Source organism: Phascolarctos cinereus, unplaced genomic scaffold (genome assembly GCF_003287225.1).
Source record: "Phascolarctos cinereus isolate Bilbo 61053 unplaced genomic scaffold, phaCin_HiC Scaffold_4;HRSCAF=312, whole genome shotgun sequence".
NCBI lineage: Eukaryota > Metazoa > Chordata > Mammalia > Diprotodontia > Phascolarctidae > Phascolarctos > Phascolarctos cinereus.
Window position 1 is genome coordinate 591,859,826 of NW_027555847.1, and position 20,414 is coordinate 591,880,239.

Consider the following 20,414-nt stretch of genomic DNA (forward strand, 5'->3'; position numbering starts at 1 on the left):
CAACTTGTTCAGCCATTCCCCAGTTGATAGGTATCGCCCTCAGTTTCCAATTCTTTGCCACCGCAAAAAGAGTTGCTATAAATATTTTTGTACATGTAGGTCCTTTTCCTTTTTGTTTGATCTTTTTGGGGTATAGACCTAGTAGAAGTATTGCTGGATCAAGGGTTATGCACAGTTTTGTAGCCCTTTAGGCCTTGTTCCAAATTGCTCTTCAGAATGGTTGGATCAGTTCACAACTTCACTAATGGGGCATTAGTGTCCCTATTTTTCCATATCCCCTCCAACGTTTGTCATTTTCCTTTTCTGTTATCTTAGCTACTCTAATAGGTAGGAGGTGGTACCTCAGAATTGTTTGCATTTCTCTAATCAGTAGTGATTTAGAGCATTTTTTCATATGACTATAGATAGTTTTAATTTGTTCTGAAAATGATTTGTGTTCTTATGAATTTGACTCCGTTCTCCATATTTTTGGGAAATTAGGCCTTTATCAGAGAAACTTGCTGTAAAAAAAAAATTTCCCCCAGTATCCTGTTTTCCTTCTAATCATGGGTGCACTGGTTTTGTTTGTGCAACCCCTTTTTAATTTGATGTAATCAGAATTATCCCTTTTGTATCCCATAATGCTTTCTTTCTATTGTTTGGTAAACTATTCTTTGCTTCTCTAATTTGCTTATGATATTACCCTTTGCATCTAAATCAAATACCCATTTTGACCTTATTTGGGTATATGGTATGAGATGTTGGTATTGTAAACTTTTCAAGAATAGTATTTGCATTAGTAGCTCCTAACAAAATGCCTCTATTTAATGGGTTCTTAAGAAGTGGTTTTTTACTTCTGCTTCCGGGAGCCAAGATGGCGGAGCAAAAAGGTAGTCGCTCTCACCCTCCCCTATCAACTTCTGAAAACCCAGAAAATATAACCCCCCAAAGAACCCTGGAAAAGCTGAACCAGAAGAAAGACAGGGAGCAGCAGAGCAGTAGCCCAGCCTCACTTGAGCACACCAGAAGGAGATCCTGTTGCCTTGGCATTCTATAGCAAACCTATCTCCCAGTGCCTCAGCAAAAATAAGGGAGGCAAAACTATAAGGGGCCCCAGGTGGATAAGTACCCTGTGGCATTCATCTGAAAGGAGGTGAAGGACACAACTTAAAGTCTTCTTAAAGCCCCGGCCTTGCTGGTTCCAGCCCAACACCAGAGCTGTCTGAGCCCTTCAGCCTCCAGTTGTCAAGCAGGAAGAAATCCTGAAGCCCAGGTGGTAGAGCAGGCAAACACCAAGACCTGGACCTCCAAGTGCCTCAGTGAGGGCCGTTGGAAGCCAGTTCGGAAAACCATCAGGTGCCTTGGCCCTCTACCGCGAAGGAATCTCCCAGTACGTTGGCAGAAATGAGGGAGGCAGAACTGCAAGGGTCCCCAGGCAGATAAACACCCTAAAGCACCCATCTAAAAGGAGCTGAAGAAAGCTAAAGGAAAGGAAAAGCAGGCAACCTAGAATTGCCTGAAAGTTCCAGCCTTGCTGACTCCAGCTCAACGTGAGGTAAGCTGCCAGAACCCTACAGCCTCTAATTGCCAACATAAGAGGCCCCGGCACACAAAGCCAGTGATGAAGACCTAGGCTTCCAATGCAAGAAGCTTGGGTCAGTGCTCTCTGTTGCCCAACAGGAGAACTCAATCTCTTTAAAGGCCAGGGAATAAAGAAACACTATTAGTAAAAAGAAACATACTATAGATTCATATTATGAGAAGAGTGAAGATCAAGACAGAAATTCGGAAGAGGAAAATGTTATCAACAAACCCACATCTGCAACGTCAAAAGGAAATATGAATTGGTCTGAAGCCCCAAAAGCCTTCTTAGAAGAGCTCAAGAAGGATTTTAAAAGTCAGATGAGAGAGGTAGAAGACTCCTTAAAAAATACAATTGGCCAATTGGAAAAAAGTATGCTGAAGAAAACAAGTCCCTAAAAAACAGAGTTGGCCAATTGAAGAAGGAAGTACAAAAACTAACAGAAGAAAACAATCTGTTAAAAACTAGAATTGGAAAAATGGAAACTAATGACTCTACGAGAGAGCAAGAATCAGTCAAACAGAAACAAAAAAAAAAAAATGATGAAAACATAAAATACCTCATGGTAAAACAACCAACCTGGAAAATCAGTCAGGAGAGACAATTTAAAAATTATTGGACTACCTGAAAATCATGAAAAAAAGCCTGGACAGTATCTTTCAGGAAATCATGAAGGAAAACTGCCCGGAAGTCCTAGAACCAGAAGGTAAAATAACCATAGAAAGAATACACCGCTCACCACCTGAAAGAGATCCCAAAGTGAAGATGCCAAAGAATATAATAGCAAAATTACCAGATAAAAGAGAAGGTGCTGCAAGCAGTCAGAAAGAAACAGTTTAAATATCATGGAACCACAGTAAGGATTACACAGGACTTTGTAGCTTCTACCTTAAAAGACCGCAGGACATGGAACATGATATTCCCTAAGGCAAAGGAGCTTGGGTTGCAGCCAAGGATCAACTACCCAGCAAAAATGAGCATGATTTTTCAAGGGAGGAGATGGATATTCAACAAAATAGGAGACTTCCAAACCTTCCTGATAAAAAGACCAGAGCTCAACAAAAAATTTGATCTTCAAGTACAAGATTCAAGAAAGACATAAAAAGGTAAATGGGACACAAAGATACAATATGTTGTTAATAAGGGGGAACTGTTTACATCCCTGCAAGGGAAGATGGCACTTGCAACTCTTGAGAACTGTATTATTATTACACCATGTTAAAGGAGTATACATAAAGGGGGTGGATATTAGTTGACTTTGATGTAATGAAAAAAAAAATCTAATCAAGTGGGTTAAATGGATCCAAGTAAGTGGATTAGTCTGATCTTAGAAAATGTACTGAGAAAGGAGGAGGCAGAAGGGTAAATTACATTACAGGAAAAGACAAAATCCTATTACAGCAGAGGGAAAGAAGGGAGGGGGGTGAGCATTGTTTGAACCTTACTCTCATCAGATTTGGCTCAAGAAGGGAATAACATAATCAGGTATAGAAATCTAACTTGCCCTATAGGCAGTAGGAGGGAAAAGGGAAAGAAAAGGGAGGGGCGATAGGAGGGAGGAAACAAGCAGTTAAGGGTAAAGGGGAAGAAAAGGGAAAGGGATAATAGAAGGGAGGAGAGACTGAAGGAGGCCATGGTCAAAAGCAAAACACTAGTCAGGGGGGAAAGGAGAAAGAAAGAAAAGCATAAACGGGGGAAAAAAGGATGGAGAAAAAGACACAGATAGTAATCATAACTGTGAATGTGAATGGGATGAACTCTCCCATAAAACGGAAATGGATTGCAGAATGGATTAAAAACCATAATCCTACAATATGTTGTTTACAGGAAACACATTTGAAAAAGAGTGACACATACAGGGTAAAGGTAAAAGGCTGGAGCAGAATATATTATGCTTCAGCTGAAGTAAAAAAAGCAGGGGTAGCAATCTTGATCTCAGACAAAGCAAAAGCAAAAATAGACCTAATTAAAAGAGATAAGGAAAACTACATCCTGCTAAAAGGCACCATAGACAATGATGTAATATCATTACTAAACATATATGCACCAAATGGTATAGCATCCAGATTCTTAGAGAAGTTCAAAGGGAGTTACAGGAAGAAATAGGCAGCAAAACTATTCTAGTGGGGGACCTCAACCTCCCCCTCTTGGCACTAGATAAATCTAACCACAAAATAAACAAGAAAGAACTTAAGGAGGTGAATAGAACATTAGAAAAGTTAGGTATGATAGACCTCTGGAGAAAACTGAATGGGGATAGAAAGGAATATACTTTTTCTCGGCAGTACATGACACATACACAAAAATTGACCATGTGCTAGGGCATAAAAACCTCACAATCCAATGCAGAAAGGCAGAAATATTAAATGCATCCTTTTCAGATCATGATGCAATAAAAATTATATGTAATAAAGGGCCATGGAAAGATAGACTAAAAAATAATTGGAAACTAAATAATCTAATCCTAAAAAATGATTGGGTCAAACAACAAATCATAGAAACAATCAATAATTTCATTCAAGAGAATGACAATAATGAGACAACATACCAAAACTTATGGGATGCAGCAAAAGCAGTTCTTAGGGGAAGTTTTATATCTCTAAATGCTTACATAAATAAAATAGAAAAAGAGGAGATTAATGAATTGGGCATACAACTAAAAAAACTAGAAAAAGAACAAATTAAAAATCCTCAACTAAACACCAAATTAGAAATATTGAAAACCAAAGGAAAAATTAATAAAATTGAAATTAAGAAAACTATTGAACTAATAAATAAAACTAAGAGCTTTTTTTAATGAAAAAAGCAATAAAATAGGTAAACCTTTGGTTAATTTAATTAAAAAAAAGAAAGAAGAAAACCAAATTACTAGTATCAAGAATGAAAAGGGTGAAGCTACCACCAAGGAAGAGGAAATTAAAACAATAATTAGGAATTATTTTGCCCAACTATATGCCAACAAATTTGACAATCTTAGTGAAATGGATACATATTTACAAAAATATAAATTGCCCAGATTAACAGAAGAGGAAGTAAAATACTTAAATAACCCCATCTCAGAAAAAGAAATTGAACAAGCCATTGATGAACTCCCTAGGAAAAAATCTCCAGGGCCAGATGGATTTACATGCGAATTCTATCAAACATTTAAAGAACAATTAATTCCAATACTATATAGACTATTTGGGAAAATAGGTGAAGAAGGAGTCTTACCAAATTCTTTTTATGATACAAATATGATGTTGATACCTAAACCAGGAAGAGTCAAAATAGAGAAAGAAAATTATAGACCAATTTCTCTAATGAATATAGATGCAAAAATTTTAAACAAAATACTAGCAAATAGATTGCAGCAACTTATCACAAGAATAATACACTATGACCAGGTAGGATTTATACCAGGAATGCAGGGTTGGTTCAATATTAGGAAAACTATCAGCATAATTGAGCATATCAACACCAAAACCAACAGAAACCACATGATCATCTCAATAGATGCAGAAAAAGCTTTTGACAAAATACAACACCCATTCCTATTAAAAACACTAGAAAGCATAGGTATAAATGGAGTCTTCCTTAAAATAATAAATAGCATATATCTAAAACCTTCAGCAAGCATTATATGTAATGGGGACAGGCTAGAAGCATTTCCAATAAGATCAGGGGTGAAACAAGGATGTCCATTATCACCACTGTTATTCAATATTGTACTGGAAACTTAGCTTTAGCAATAAGAGAAGAAAAAGAAATTGAAGGCATTAGAATAGGCAAAGAAGAAACAAAGCTATCACTCTTTGCAGATGACATGATGATATACTTAGAGAATCCTAGAGAATCAAGTAAAAAACTACTTGAAATAATAAACAACTTTAGCAAAGTTGCAGGCTATAAAATAAACCCACATAAATCATCATTTCTATATATTACCAACAAAGCCCAACAGCAAGAGATAGAAAGAGAAATCCCATTTAAACTTACTGTAGACATTATAAAATATTTAGGAGTCTACCCCGAAACAAACCCAGGAACTCTATGAACACAATTACAAAACACTTTTCACACAAATAAAATCAGATCTAAATAATTGGAAAAAACGTAGTTGCTCATGGGTAGGCCGAGCTAATATAATAAAAATGACAATCCTACCTAAGCTAATTTACTTATTCAGTGCCATACCAATCAAACTACCAAAAATTATTTTATAGAGTTAGAAAAAATAATAACAAGATTCATTTGGAAAACAAAAGGTCCAGAATATCAAAGGAACTAATGAAAAGAAATGCAGGGGAAGGTGGCCTAGCAATTCCAGATCTTAAATTGTATTATAAAGCAGCAATCATCAAAACTGCTTGGTACTGGCTAAGAAATATGGAGTGGAGTTAAATATGCAAGACACAGTAGTCAATGACTATAGTAATCTATTATTTGATAAACCCAAAGACCCCAGCTTCTGGGATAAGAACCCACTCTTTGAAAAAAACTGCTGGGAAAACTGGAAAAGAGTATGGCAGAAACTAGGCATAGACCCAAATCTCACACCATATACCAAAATAAAGTCAAAATGGGTTCATGACTTAGATATAAAGGCTGATACTAAGTAAACTGGGAGAACAAGGAATAGTTTACCTATCAGATCTATGGAGAACAGAAGAATTCATGACCAAACAGGAGATAGAGAACATTATGAAAAGCAAAATGGATAATTTTGATTACATTAAATTGAAAAGTTTTTGCACAAAGCCAATGCAACTAAGATTAGAAGGAAGGTAGAAAATTGGGAAAGAATTTTTACAACCAGTCTCTGATAAAGGCCTCATTTCTAAAATATATAGAGAATTAAGACAAATTTATAAGATTACAAGCCATTCTCCAATTGATAAATGGTTAAAGGTTATGAACAGATAATTCTCAGAAGAAGAAATTAAAGCCATCTATACTTATATGAAAAAATGTTCTAAATCATTGATTAGAGAAATGCAAATCAAAACAGCTCTGAGGTACTACATCACACCTATCAGATTGGCCAACATGACAAAACAGGAAAATGATAAAGTGTGGGAGAATTGGAACGCTAATGCATTGTTGGTGGAGTTGTGAAATGATCCAACCATTTTGGAGAACAATTTGGAACTATGCCCAAAGGGCTACAAAAATGTGCATACCCTTTGATCCAGCAATAGCACTTCTAGGGCTATATCCCAAAGAGATCAACAAATGGGAAAAGGACCCACATGTACAAAAATATTCATAGCAGCTCTTTTTGTGGTGGCAAAGAATTGGAAATTGAGAGGAAGCCCATCAATTGAGAAATGGCTGAACAAGTTTTGGTATATGAATGTAATGGAATACTATTGTGCTATAAGAAATAATGAATAGGCTGACTTCAGAAAAACCTGGAAAGACTTGTATGGTCTGATGCTGAGTGAAGTGAGCAGAACGAAGAGAACATTGTACATGATAACAGCCGTGTTGTGAGATGACCAATATTGATAAACTTAACCCTTCTCAGCAGTACAAGGATCTAAGACATCCCCAGAGGCCTCGTGATGGAAAATGCTATCCACATCCAAAGAAAGAGCTATGGAAAGTTGAATGCTATCATTTTTACCTTCTGTTGAGTTTTATCTTTTCTGATGGTTCCTCCTATTGGTTTTAATTTTTACTTACAACTTCACTAATGTGAAAATATGTTTAATAGGAATGTAAATGTATAGCCTATATGAGATTGTGTGCCGTCTTGCGGAGGGTGGGGAGGAAGGGGGAGAAAAATTTTCAACTTAAAAGCATATGGAAGTGATTGTTGATAAATGAAATTTAAAAAGTTAAAAAAAAGAAGTGGTTTTTTAGTTGAATTGAAAAACAATTTTTTAAACTAAGGGTATAAAAACTGACAACCTTGTAACTAATAACTTGAACATCCTGTTGTAAATTTAAGTCTCTTTAGTGTCATTTTAAAAAAATTTTCTGTAGGTGATTAAACTTTTCATAAATGATTAGACATTAGGTTTAGATCCAGTGTTGTAAATCAGTGGAAAAAAAATGTTGGCGAGTGATGCGCTGTAATGGACATATCCTGGCCTGACTCTTGAAGTTGATTTTTAAAAAATCGTTTTGAAGCTCTTCAGTACAGGTCAAAAGATGAGTAGGTTGATTTATAATTGGTAAGAAAGGGGGAAAGTGCTAACGCTAAGCAGGCTATATTTTACCTGTAGTTATGGGCGGAATTGGATTCCTATCTGTCTAAAGGAAATGGAGTATTTATAAAACTCTAGAAGATTTATCAAATAGAAAGAGATTGGAATACTCAGGTGTATGTTAGGGGTAGGGGTTATTCATTGAATTGTCTTATGAGATCAGATATTTTTGAATCCCTGTCAGATTTCCACTCTACTTTAAAGCATCCCAGAATACAATATTGTAGTATTCTTTGATCATGATAGTATGCCTCTTTGTAACAGAAACCAATGGAATTTATTTTCAGAAAGGAGGCAAACTTATTCGATAGGTTAGAGAGTTTAGGAATTTTATATTAATATTTGTGTGATCAAAGAAAATCTTTGTACTTTTTAGGTTCTTCACGTGTCAGCAACAGTTTTATTGGTGTGTTGTATTTATTTGTGGCGAAGATCAGGCAACACCTTTATTATAGATTAGCTTGTAAATAAAATACACTTTGTTTTATAATTGTTTAATAAATTATTTTTGGGGTAGACTTTTGCTTTGGAGGATTGCTTGCATTAGTATCTTTTTCCTTTCCTGTCTCAAGTGGCTGGGTTTAGAAAGCCTGGCTATTGTTCAGGGTCATTTCTTCCATTTTCCCGTGAAAGCATACTTCCAGTGTATTTGAGCATTTGTTGTAAAATTTGTTTCAAAATTATCCAGAGAGACTTTTTTGTGTCCATTTCTGTTGAAGAAGGAATTCATATAGATGCACATTTCCATCAGCTAACAATCGAGAGTTTTATCTGTTCCATGCTTAATGTGTTGCATCAGGCATTGAGTGGGTAAGGTAGACAGTGGGGAAGCACAAAGTTAGTATGACAAACCTTTTCTGTAAACTTGTCTTTTTGAGAGAGCAACTTTAATGCTATATACTCTGTTATTATCTGCTTATTTGTGAATATTCATCTATTTATCTGTGGATACTCACAAATACAGAATCATAGATGTGATTTCTAAGTGTCAGAAATAGGAAGGGGAGAATCTGGTAAGTGGATCTTTTTCTTCTTGTCTACTGTTCCCCAGCTAAACCTGATAGCATTGCCTATTTGTATTTTGTGTTGTTAGGTGGTGAAGGTGAAACTGACATAGATATACAATATCCTACCCCATATAAAGCTCAAGAATTTTATGCACAACAAGATGATGAACAGTCCCAGGGATGGGTATCCTGGGCTTGGTCATTTGTTCCTGCCATTGTGAATTATGATGATGGAGAGGATGACTATCTTGGAAATGATACAATATCAGCCCTGCATCAGCAGAAGTCTCAGGCTTTAAAGGATCCAATTGTTTCTATAGGATTTTATTGTACAAAGGCCACAGTGACTTTCAAGGTAAGTTTTCTTTTACAATATATAAAGTTTAGTTGTTTAAAATAATCAGTAAGTGCTCTTTTAGAAGATAAAACGAAAAGAAAATAAATTCATTGTATCTTGCTTTTGGAGGGTAATCAGCAATATACTATAATAGAATTATGATTACTTTTATTGATGCTTGGTGTATAGTCAAATGACTTAAAATTACTTTCTTATGATTAAAGTTGTGACCATTAAGTAAATTACAATATAATTTAGTTATCACATGTTTGTGTTTCATGGATTTGGATTCATTACAAGTAAAATCCTCCTCTCCGGCTTTCCTCCCTCCTCCTATTTCCAGTGATTACATTGCAGGATGTAATGGTTTGTATGATGGGTGTGAATTTAGTTGTCCAAAACAGTATGAGTAAAGGATTCCATTATGCAGAGAGGGTGCTGATGGATTTTTACTTCTCCCTGGTAAGATAAATTTCTTTATACTAAAGAGTGTCTGTGGAATTAGTTTTTACTGATAGAGTGACTTGGCAGTTCCTGGAATTCATTTATTTGATTGACATAGTAATGAATCCAAACAGAGCTGTTATTTCCAAGCACCCAGGATAAAAGAGGTTTTTCGTGTTGACATAATGTAATGATTTTTCTGGTTTGGTTAGGATCATTGTACTTTGCTGAATTAGTAGATCTTGTACAAAATGATTTTTGACAAAATTCAACAAAGTTTATATCACTTGGTAAATATTTTCCTTGATTGTTCTGCTTTTAAATTTCATGGAGAATACTGAAAACTTAATTTGCTATGGAATTTTTATATACTATTAAAATGAGTTATTATCATTTGTGAATTGAATGGTTTAATTTAGCAAAATTAAAGTAACAGGTAATCTTTAAAGTGATAAAGAGGTTAAAATATTCCTTTCCGTATATTATTTCAAATACAATAAGAACTTGTTAGTAGACATTTTTTACTATGATATGGCTATTTTTATATGAACAAAATATAACATGACCCAATCATTTGTACGTTTACCCAGGTTTATGAAGAAAATTAAAGTTAGATTGGTAAAGGAAGTATCATGTTTCAGGTCATTTTAGTGACCATATAGTTTTAAACATGAAAATAATGAAGCCTTATGCTAATGCTTCTGTTAGTTTTACTGATGAAAATAATAGTGTGTAATTGAGTCAGGATGGACGTTTACATGGGCAATACATATGCCTATAAAGTATAAGGGAAATATTCTGATAGTTGAGGGAAAAACATTAGAATTCATTGTTTGGCTTGCATGCTAAAAGTGTATGGAATTAATTTGTGGTTCATATTTTGGTTAAAAAAAAAAAAGGTCATGTTTCTGCATTAGTATTCTGAACAAGTTGATACCATCCCAGCACAAAAATCATGCCAAATTAAATGTAGCATTTTTCTAATAATGTTGAAAATTGTTCTTGTAATGTTTGAATTCTTTTAATCAATTAATTGCTTTTCCTTTAGAATAATTGCAGACAGCTGAAGAGCAATCAGGTTTAAGAAAATCAATTTTTACTTCAGTATTTGGCTTAACAGAATTTTACTTTAAAACAGCAACCATGTGTACTTCACTGTTGGAAACAGCCAAAGAATAAGAAGTTATGATTTCAAAAACATTTTATATAAGAAGTAATGGTTTGGTACAAGATAGAGTAAGTAGTAGAATTCCGAAACTAAAAAGATCATTCCTAACATTGAACTCTTCCGTGGAGTTTAAAAGGATATCTGAGTATTATTATGTTTTTGTTTTACTTGAATGTGATCATTCATTTGAATGTATTAAAGTTTGAAGAATATTCTGATTTCAAGGACAAAGGTTACTTGGACATATGCAGAAGGCAATGAATACTTTTTCTTTTTTAAAAGAACAGGAAGAAGTTTTGGTAATGATTAAACAGAACTAAGCCCAATTTAGGTTGTAACTATGTGAATTGATGTAGTATTTTGCAGATTTTAAAGATCATTATAGATGCTCATTTGCTATTAACATTTCTGTTGCAGCTGCACAACTATTGCACCTTTTAAAGCAGTGTTATTATAACAGGAAACTAAATAAAAATACTGTGGTGGTCAAGTCATGTGCCATACATAGTTAAATTGGCATATTCAGTGACAGGGTCTTACATTCTAATGTGGATAATATGTTACAGCTGTTTTTATTGCACCTGTTTCCTGCACCATAATACATTTTGACCACTAATAAAGTTTAATTTGTCTTCATCAATTTAGTATAGTAATGACAGATTACTGCTCTTCAGTGCTAATTTTGGCTTATTTAATTTGTTTATCATATTTGTTTCATAGCTAACTGAAATGCAAGCTGAGAGTAGTTATTATAGCCCTCAGAAAGTAAAATCAAAAGAAGTAATATGCTGGGAGCAAGAAGGAACCACAGTTGAGGTAATTTTCCATCATGAATGTATATATTTGATTTTATAGTAATAGTTCTGGAAAATTGATGTGCAATAAATATTTTTCACCAGTTGCATATTTTAAAATGCCATGTATGTCATTGGTTTAGCATTCCTCCTGTATTAGACAAAAAGATATCATTGAAATAGTTCCTTTTTAAAGGGCTTTTCTGTGTTGTGTAACATTAGGGTAGAAAAAGCCATCATGCCACAGATTGTTAGACAGTCTAAAAGGCTTCATGAGAGTCTTGTGATACTTGATCTTTATTTCACCTTCTTGTGTTTATTGTACTACTTTTTCTTTTCATAGGCCCTGATGATGGGGGATCCTTTCTTTGATTGCCAAATTGGTTTTGTAGGTTGCCGAGCCATGTGCCTTAAAGGAATTATGGGTGTTAAAGATTTTGAAGAGAATATGAATAGATATGATGCTGTAAGTAAATATTTTTTAAGATAAGATGCTAAAAAAGATGTGATTTATTATTTATTATGCAAAATATAGAAACCTCCCATGTAATTGTTTGCAAATTGATTATAGGGATTTACTTTTTTTTTTTAAAGACTTTTCATAGTTGTGGGGGAGAAATATTAGTGCTCAAGGGCACTTAAAAAGTGAACAAAACAAATGATAAACTACTAAAATAGGAAGTGACATGTACTTTTAGATGGTTTTGATTAACTTTTTTTATGGGAAGGTACTATGCAGAGATTGCTTGTTGGAAACTTACTGATATGTCAAAAAAAAAACAACAACAAACCAAAGTGAATAAAACTGAGTACTTTGATGGTAATTCCAGATATTTTCCAAGATAGCAGTTTATGTTTCTGTTAAAATTCACTAGGAATTTTGTGTAATGACAGCCTCATGAAAAATCATTTTGGATAATATATTGTTCAGTTTTGTTGTATTAACGTTCTATTTTTCAATTGTCAGTGTACTGTAATCTTCATAGTATATATATATATATATATATAATATATGATAAAAACAAAACTCTTACTTGCTGTCACTTCCTAATAATGATTTTCCTTTCCCTTCATATTTTTTCCATTTTAAGGAAGCATGTTTCTTCGTTTGTGGTGAAAATCTGAGTACCAAAGGTTTGACATATCTTACAAATTCACTGTTTGATTACCGAAGTCCAGAAAATAATGGTATTCGTGCAGAATTTATTTTGAATGCGGCTCATCATAAGGTCAGAGAACAAACTTCTAAGCCAAATTCTAGTCCGTGTGTTTGGCATACATTGAGAGTACTTGATTGCTATCATTGCTGTCAACTGTCATTTGTTGAGTGCTCCTTATTTATAGTAATATACAGCAGAAAGTTTTTGCCCTATTACTGCCCCCAATAGTTTTTTTTGAAAAAGGCTATTTCATGAGTGCCTTGTTTTGTTCATACAGCATGGAAATATATTTTAAGAGTTTTCTTAATGTTTATGTATTTCATGCTCAACTTTTATCTCCTCAAATAGTTTTTGCTGTGTTTAGTAGTAATACATTTTTGAGGGTATTTATTGGCTGATGTAAATTAAATACTGTCAGTTGATTTGGCAGGATGTGGTGGAAGGAGCACTGGATTGGAATTTTGAAGACTTTAAGTACCAGTTTCTGCTGGTATCTAACAGTGTGATCTTGAGCAAGTTGCTTGACTGTTCAGATTCTCAGTTTACTCATCCAGTGAATAAAGGAGTTTGGCTTAAGTTCCTTTCATTTCATAAATACAATATCATGGAATTTATTTTACTTTTTTGGTAATGATAGATGGTGTAGCATATTGGATAGTGAACTGGCCTTGAAGTCATCCTTTTAAACCTACTGGCTTTATGATTGTGGGCAAGTCATTTAACTTCCCAGCGCTCTAAGCACCTCTTAAGAGTAAATGTTAAAAGAAGATACAATCTATTAGTAGAGGGAGTTTTGTTGTCTGGGAGTTCCCAATTTTAATGAAATGACAGGTCCAAGTTCTTTCACTTTCCCATTTATTTCAATATCCCCTATTACTAGTGTTTATTTTTTTCCCTATGCTTTCTGTTTTTTTAAACTTATATAAAGTAATCCAATCTAGTAAAGTTAAATAGAGCCACCTATATTGGTGGTGTTGGGGAAGGACACCTCCTTTGTTGGTCTTGATCCTAAACTATTCTTAATTAGAGTTGCAGTGGACCTGTGATTTCATTGATGTGGGTATTATTTCCATCCATGCAGACCACAACCTCTTATCCTGTGGAGTTCTTGTCCATTTACTCTCATAAGTAATGCACAAAGATCCACCCAACATATTAGAGGTCTTCCTGTAGATATTTTTATATTTTATAAGAATGACATGTGAGTAAAAAATGGCTTATGGGATATTTTTCAACATTTATATCATCAGAAATGGAGGCGATCATCTGGTTAGATTAAAGGATAACAACCTTTAAGCAGTACAGATACCCACAGAATATAAAAAGACCTAGTTTTTACCAGTCAAAAATTACTTCTCTAATTTTACAATGTGCAAAATTCTGTGAGTGTTACTATGGGGAATATATTCATTTTAAAACACTTTAAAAAAGTCTACTGGGTGCAAAGATATTTTTATGTGATGCAGGAGAGACTAATATATTAATACTTAACATTAATGTAGTTTTAAGGGTTACAAAGCACCTTACATCATCTGATTTGATGAATAAGATATGTTTTTTTCTAATAGGGTTTATCCAATAGAGTGATAAGGCTTGTCACCAAATAACATTTACAAAATATTATGAAAGACTGAATATAAAAAGTACCATAAAGAAATACCAGAAAAATTTTAATATTTAGTTCATAAAGCAGGATCATCAAGGAATAGGGAGGAAGGACTTCAAAAAGATGATCTTTAAGCTGGACCTTTAAGGATGGGTGGAATTTCAGTAGTCATAGATGAATGGGAAAGTCTTAGTTTAAAAGAAGAGTATTCACAAAATCTGTAGCATGTTTAGGAAATAGCAAGTATGATTTGAGCATTGGGCCTGTGAAGGGGATTACTGCAAATAATGGAAATAGAGCATCAGGCTATGTATTGGAGGGTCTTGAATGACATGCTAAAAGTTTGGGAGTTTGGTAGATATTGGTTCAAGTATTGAGTCACTAAGACGGTAGTGGCATCATTAACAGAAACTAGGAAGCCAGAAGAGATGCTGCATTAGAGTAAGAGATGCAATTCATTTTTAGACTTATTAAATTGGAGGTGCCAGATAAGTATGCAAATAGTGTATAGAAGGCATTTAGAAATTTGAGTCTAAAATGAACAAAAAACAACAGTATCAGAAAGAGATTGAGACTGGGGAGACTTTGGAGTATCTGCATAGGGATGATAGTAAAGGGAGTTTAAGATTATTTCTTTAAACTTATTTCATGGATTACATACCTGGTTTTTGATTGGATTTAGTGATTATGTCAGAATGATCTTAACTAGTGTTTATTGAATATTATGTTGTGTAGTGACTGAATAGCAGTAGATTCATTTTTCATTGATTGATAAAGCTGTCATTTAGCCAATAATGTATTCTGCTTAAATTTAAATAGCTGAATACTTTGAAGAAACCTACACATGTTAAGCAGTATGTTTGGATAAAAACAAATTTTAAAAATGAGAAAGCAAATTTAGTTAACAAAATTTGTAATAAAATGTAAAATGGAAAGAAAAAGAATACATACATACATACACACACACATATATACATACATACATATACATATATACACACGCACACATTTGTTTTTTTCCTGATATTTGGTTTAAAGACTTTTGAAATTGACTGTATTATAGACTAAAGTAATATAAATTGAGATAAATGAAATCCCAGGCATTACATATTTCTCTTTGATTTGCTTAGAGCTTTGCTGCTAACTTAGGTTGCAGTTTGTCACCAAGTACAAAATCTCACAAGCCTGATGATTATGAGTCAAAAATCTATTTTAGCCAAGTTATCAGTTTTCCTATAGGTAAAGTGATAATAATACTTGCTTTGCCTAACTTCCAAGACTGTTGTGAGATTCAAATGAGATACTGTATATAAAGCACTGGTAAACCATAAAACACTAAATATAATTTTATTTTTTTTCCTTTGAGCTTAAAACTTTTTCATAAAGCAGGCATTGAAATGTTTTAAGAACTAACTAGCTTTCTTTGGGAGTATTTGTTATTAGACAGCATTGTGTAGCTGAGAAAGGTCAGGAAAGGAATATGTTCTCCATTAAAGGTATTCATTAACTAGACATTTTTGATAAAGTGGTCAAAATGCCCAGTAAAATTATAGATGTCCCTTTGTGAAGCCTATAATTGAAATTACAATACTTGCCTTAGAAGTGAATTCTTTGGATAACCTCTGTTCTTTTGTTGTGATAATCTTTTAAGTTGATACACAGCTCAAGTAAGGATATGTGTCTGATTCTTGTAATCTCGAGATTCTCTTCTTATTCAACTTTTGTTCTGTTTGCTTTGCTTTGTTGGCAGGAGACGTATACTGAGATAGCAGGAATGCAGAGGTTTGGAGCTTTCTACATGGATTACTTGTACACAATGGAGAGCTCCAGTGGCAAAGGTACTAGTTACTTTTCTTAATGTTTGCCTTTCCTCAAACAACAGAAACAAAGGCTTCTTCACAACCACCTGGTCCTTGACCGGCTGTCCTCGGTTACCTTAAATTTACCTTTGGGTTTGGTTTGGGGAATGGCTTAATCTGTAATGACATGTGTTAGAGTTTTCTGATGTTCGTGGTATTTTGATTCATTTCCTTCCACAGATGATTACAAATGCATTTTTATAGTCATTTGGTATTAGCTCTCATATGTACTGTTATAATTTTGATACATAGAAATTAATGTTCCATTCCATTGTCAAAAAGAATAACCTTTTCTTTTTTTTAATACCTCATGAATGTTGTGGATTTTTTTTTTAAAGTAAAGGGTTTAATGTTTCTTGGAGTAATTCCTATGAGGTCATGTGGCATGTTGCCTAATTTTAGTGTCTTCTTATTTTTATCTTATTAGGAAAAGAGGATCTGTACCTTCTGGGTTTTTGCCCTAATTCTTTGTGAAATATGGTTAGGTCATTTTAATTAATTCTTTTTGTCAATTTTTGGCAATTCCATGGATGTTGAATCTTTCATTACATTCTGTTGCATATGTTTAAGAGTTTCTGCTGTGATTTCAGGTTTTAAAATGAAACCTTTATATATCAGTAAACTATATGTGTTCTGGAAATTTTGTGCCTTTTGGATAGACAGAATATGCAGTAATAATGAGACTTCTTAAATTTTAGAGCTGGAAAGACTTTAGAAGTCATGTAATCTGAGTCTTTTATTTTACATACCAGAAAAATAGTCCATTCCTCATTATATTATACAGTAGAGTCATAGGATTTAAAAGTGTAAGGTGACCCCAGAAATCATCTAAATTAATCACTTAATTTTAAAAATGCATAAACTTAAGACTAGGGTATTAAAGTCACTTATTTAAGGCCTTAAAAAGTATTAAATGACAAAGTCAGGATTTGAACTTAGATTCTATGACTACTAGTGCTTTTTCTTTTTAACTGACATCTCAATTAAGATGAGCATTTCTATTTGCAGAGCAGTACAGAAAGAGTGTAGCTATGAATCTGCAGTGCTTACAACTTGCTTCTCCCTCAAAGAATACAACAAATTCATCAGGCTGTTTTCAAAGCCATTCTGCTTTGTCTGTTTCTTACTAACTTTCTGTTCTCTTCATTTCTTGAATAAGCTTTTTTTCAGAGGTTGCAGTGAGCCTCTGTTCTTTTCTTTTCCTTTTCAGTTTCACAACCCTGTTACTAGCCCCTGTCTTCCCTTCCCTATTCCCTCTCCCACACTCCCAGCCAAATCAGAAAAATAAAAACACAACCTTTGTGATTAATATGTAAATTCAAGCAAAATAAATCCCCATATTCATGATACCCAAAATTATGTATCTCATTTTGTTTGTTGAGTTCATCACTTTACTCTCAGGAGGTGAGTACTGTGTTTTATCACTAGTCCTCTAAATTTATGTTTGATCATTGCACTGATCAGAGTTCTTAAGTTTTTTAGTTGTTTTTCTTTACAATATTGTTAATGTATGAATTATTCTTTGAATTCTGTGCACTTCGTTCTGCATCAGTTCATACAACTTTTCCCAGGTTACTAGTGCTTTTTCCCATATACTGGACTCTGCGTCTGTTTTCTCAAGAAGAGTCCTGCTGGAATTAACCATTTTATCACGTGTATACATATGACAGTTATAGGTCCATGCTGCCATTTTAAAGGGTAAGTTATTTACGAGTTTTCCATTTGAGAAGCTCAGATTTTTTATGTCATATATAACATTATTTGCTTTCTTGGAGAGGTAAACAAAAGAATTGGTGGAATTGGTTTTACCGTGTGCTTAAAAGAAACATCATTTCATGACATACTTGGGCATTTTCCCTTTAAGTGCTTAGGAGAAGCTTAAGCTAAAAGGCTGTCATTAAGGTAATTGCATCTTGTGCACAGTGTTGTAGAACATAAAGAAACTCTTTTGGGAACCTGGCAAGATCCTGCAAACCAAGTTACCATACATATTGATATTTACTGATGTCAGTCCAAAATTAGGCATAGGCATGGTCAGGGAACACTATGTTTGAAATTAATAAATGAAAAAGAGTAAATGCTTATGGACTACCCCAAAGCCTTACATCTTTCTATCATTGATACTTTAAGAAGAATGAGGAGGAGCAGCTAAGTGGTGCAGTAAGTAGAGCACAGGCCTTGGATTCAGGAGGACCTGAGTTCAAATCTGGCCTCAGACACACAACACTTCCTAGCTGTTTGACTCTGGGCAAGTCACTTAAAACCCCATTGCCTAGCTGGGAGGAGGAGGAGGAGAGGAGGAGGAAGAAGAAGAAGAAGAAGAAGAAGAAGAAGAAGAAGAAGAAGAAGAAGAAGAAGAAGAAGAAGAAGAAGAAGGGGGAGGAGGAGGAGGAAGAGGAGGAGGGGGAGGAGGAGGGGGAGGGGGAGGGGGAGGAAGAAACAACAACAACAATGAGGAAAAGCTCTAGACCAGAGGTTCCCAACTTATTTGGCCTACTGCCCCCTTTTCAAAAAGAAAAAAATCACTCAGCTCCCCCCTGGAAATCTATTTTCTTTAATCCTTTAATGATTTTTTTTGAAATTTATGTCATTTCAAAAAAATAATTTTTTTTTAAAAGGATGCATCTTAAATTTAATAATTTATTGTAAATTTGTGGGGGTTTCTTTTGGTGAAATTTTGATGATGCAATATTGTGTCATGTAACCATGTAATATTGTATTGTAAACAAGTCATTACGTGCACACATTACTGCTGATGCATGCTGTACTGTGCTACCTGTTTGCTTGCCAACACTTGCTTGTTAAGACCTGTTGGCAGACTTGACCACTGATTGGTTATAACTTGCGTTTTGTGTGTTCATTTGGGAAATAACTTTAACTATGTTGCACAACAGATGAAACATATGAATGAATTTCCAAAATTTTCTTCTCTTCTTTTTTTATGCTTCCACCGCCACCTTGTTTTTATTCAACACCACCCAATTGCACCTGCGAATCCCCCTGAATCATTTCAGTGCCCCCTAGGGGCGGTATCATCTAGTTTGGGAAACTCTGCGTCTAGACAAAGAGCCGCCTAAACACTATCCCACAAATGAAATAACTCCTAATTTAATATATAGGAAAGTGTTGATTAAAGATGTGGGAGTTATTTCATAAGAACCTTAGTTTTGGGCTGCAAGAGACCACAGTGGCCTCAGTTCATCTTTTTCACTTTATAGATCAGGAAACTAAGCTGTAGAGACCTGAAAGATTACCATAGTAGTAAAAGTGACAAAAATAAAATTCAAAACCAGGTCTTCTGAGTTCTGATTTAGTGATTTCCCCCCATTTTTGCTACTCTGCAGCTCTCTTTGTGCAGGCAGACTGTTTGACTAGTTAGAACTAAGATTAAAATCGATATGAAATGAGAAGAAAGGTTAAAGATAAGAAGACACTTTTTTGTAATTGCACTAGCTCCAGCTTACTCAAATAAGTTAATGGATAAAAAAAAAACCACATCAACACAGACTATTACCATTTCTTACTGAAGTTTAATTGCTATAAACAACTGCCTTAGAAAACATTTGATATTCTTGCCAACTGGAGAACATGATAGCCAAAAGACACCAATATTTTAAAATAAAAAGTCATCTGCGGAACATTATGGAAGAGGAGGGTAGAAAATTGCAAATAATAATACTTCACAAAATAGTGAGGAGTAGATGAGGGTTAGGCATGGGAGAATGAATCTGAAGAAATCTTTGCCCAAGACATAATTAATCCAGATCATTTAGAGAGTACTTATAGATGAACTTGAAATGAGGACAGGTAGATAGAAAAATAAAGCATTTAGTAAGTGCTTATTTGGTGCCACACTTTATGCTAAGTACTTGGGTAGTTAACTATAAACAAGACAGTCTTTCTCTTCAAAGAGCTTGCATTTTAATGAGGGTACACAACAGGTAAAGGGGTCCTAGAAAGAGGGAAGCCGTGCTTGCGTAGCAGCATGGGCTGGAGATGTTTGGGAAATGAGATGAAAACCTGGATGAACCCTGGCAAGATATCTGTCCATCTATTAGAGCCTGATGGTTTTATGAGTAGTGTCCCAAGTTTCTGCTGGGAAGAACAGTAAACAGATATAAAATGGAACAGATCTGTCAGCATTTCTGAAACAAACCATTTTCGTTAAAATTTGCAGTATAACCTCTTAGACTTTAAGTACCTCAGTGAAATTTGAACTAAAAAAGATGAAGAGAACAGATAGAATAAACCAATTATGTATGGAAAATAAATCCAGGCTGGAAT

At 34.3% G+C, this 20,414-nt stretch overlaps 1 protein-coding gene across 3 annotated transcripts in view; it reads left to right on the forward strand.

Moving 5' to 3' along the window:
* The window catches only part of VPS13B (vacuolar protein sorting 13 homolog B), a 1,028,583-nt gene that overhangs the window by 108,191 nt on the left and 899,978 nt on the right, over positions 1 to 20,414 (forward strand). For all 3 annotated transcript variants that reach the window (XM_020969177.2, XM_020969175.2, XM_020969189.2), the window contains exons 8-12: positions 8,849 to 9,117; positions 11,432 to 11,527; positions 11,849 to 11,971; positions 12,597 to 12,734; positions 16,022 to 16,109. In XM_020969177.2, the coding sequence (XP_020824836.2) occupies positions 8,849 to 9,117; positions 11,432 to 11,527; positions 11,849 to 11,971; positions 12,597 to 12,734; positions 16,022 to 16,109 (714 nt within the window). The remainder of the gene's footprint in view (positions 1 to 8,848; positions 9,118 to 11,431; positions 11,528 to 11,848; positions 11,972 to 12,596; positions 12,735 to 16,021; positions 16,110 to 20,414) is intronic.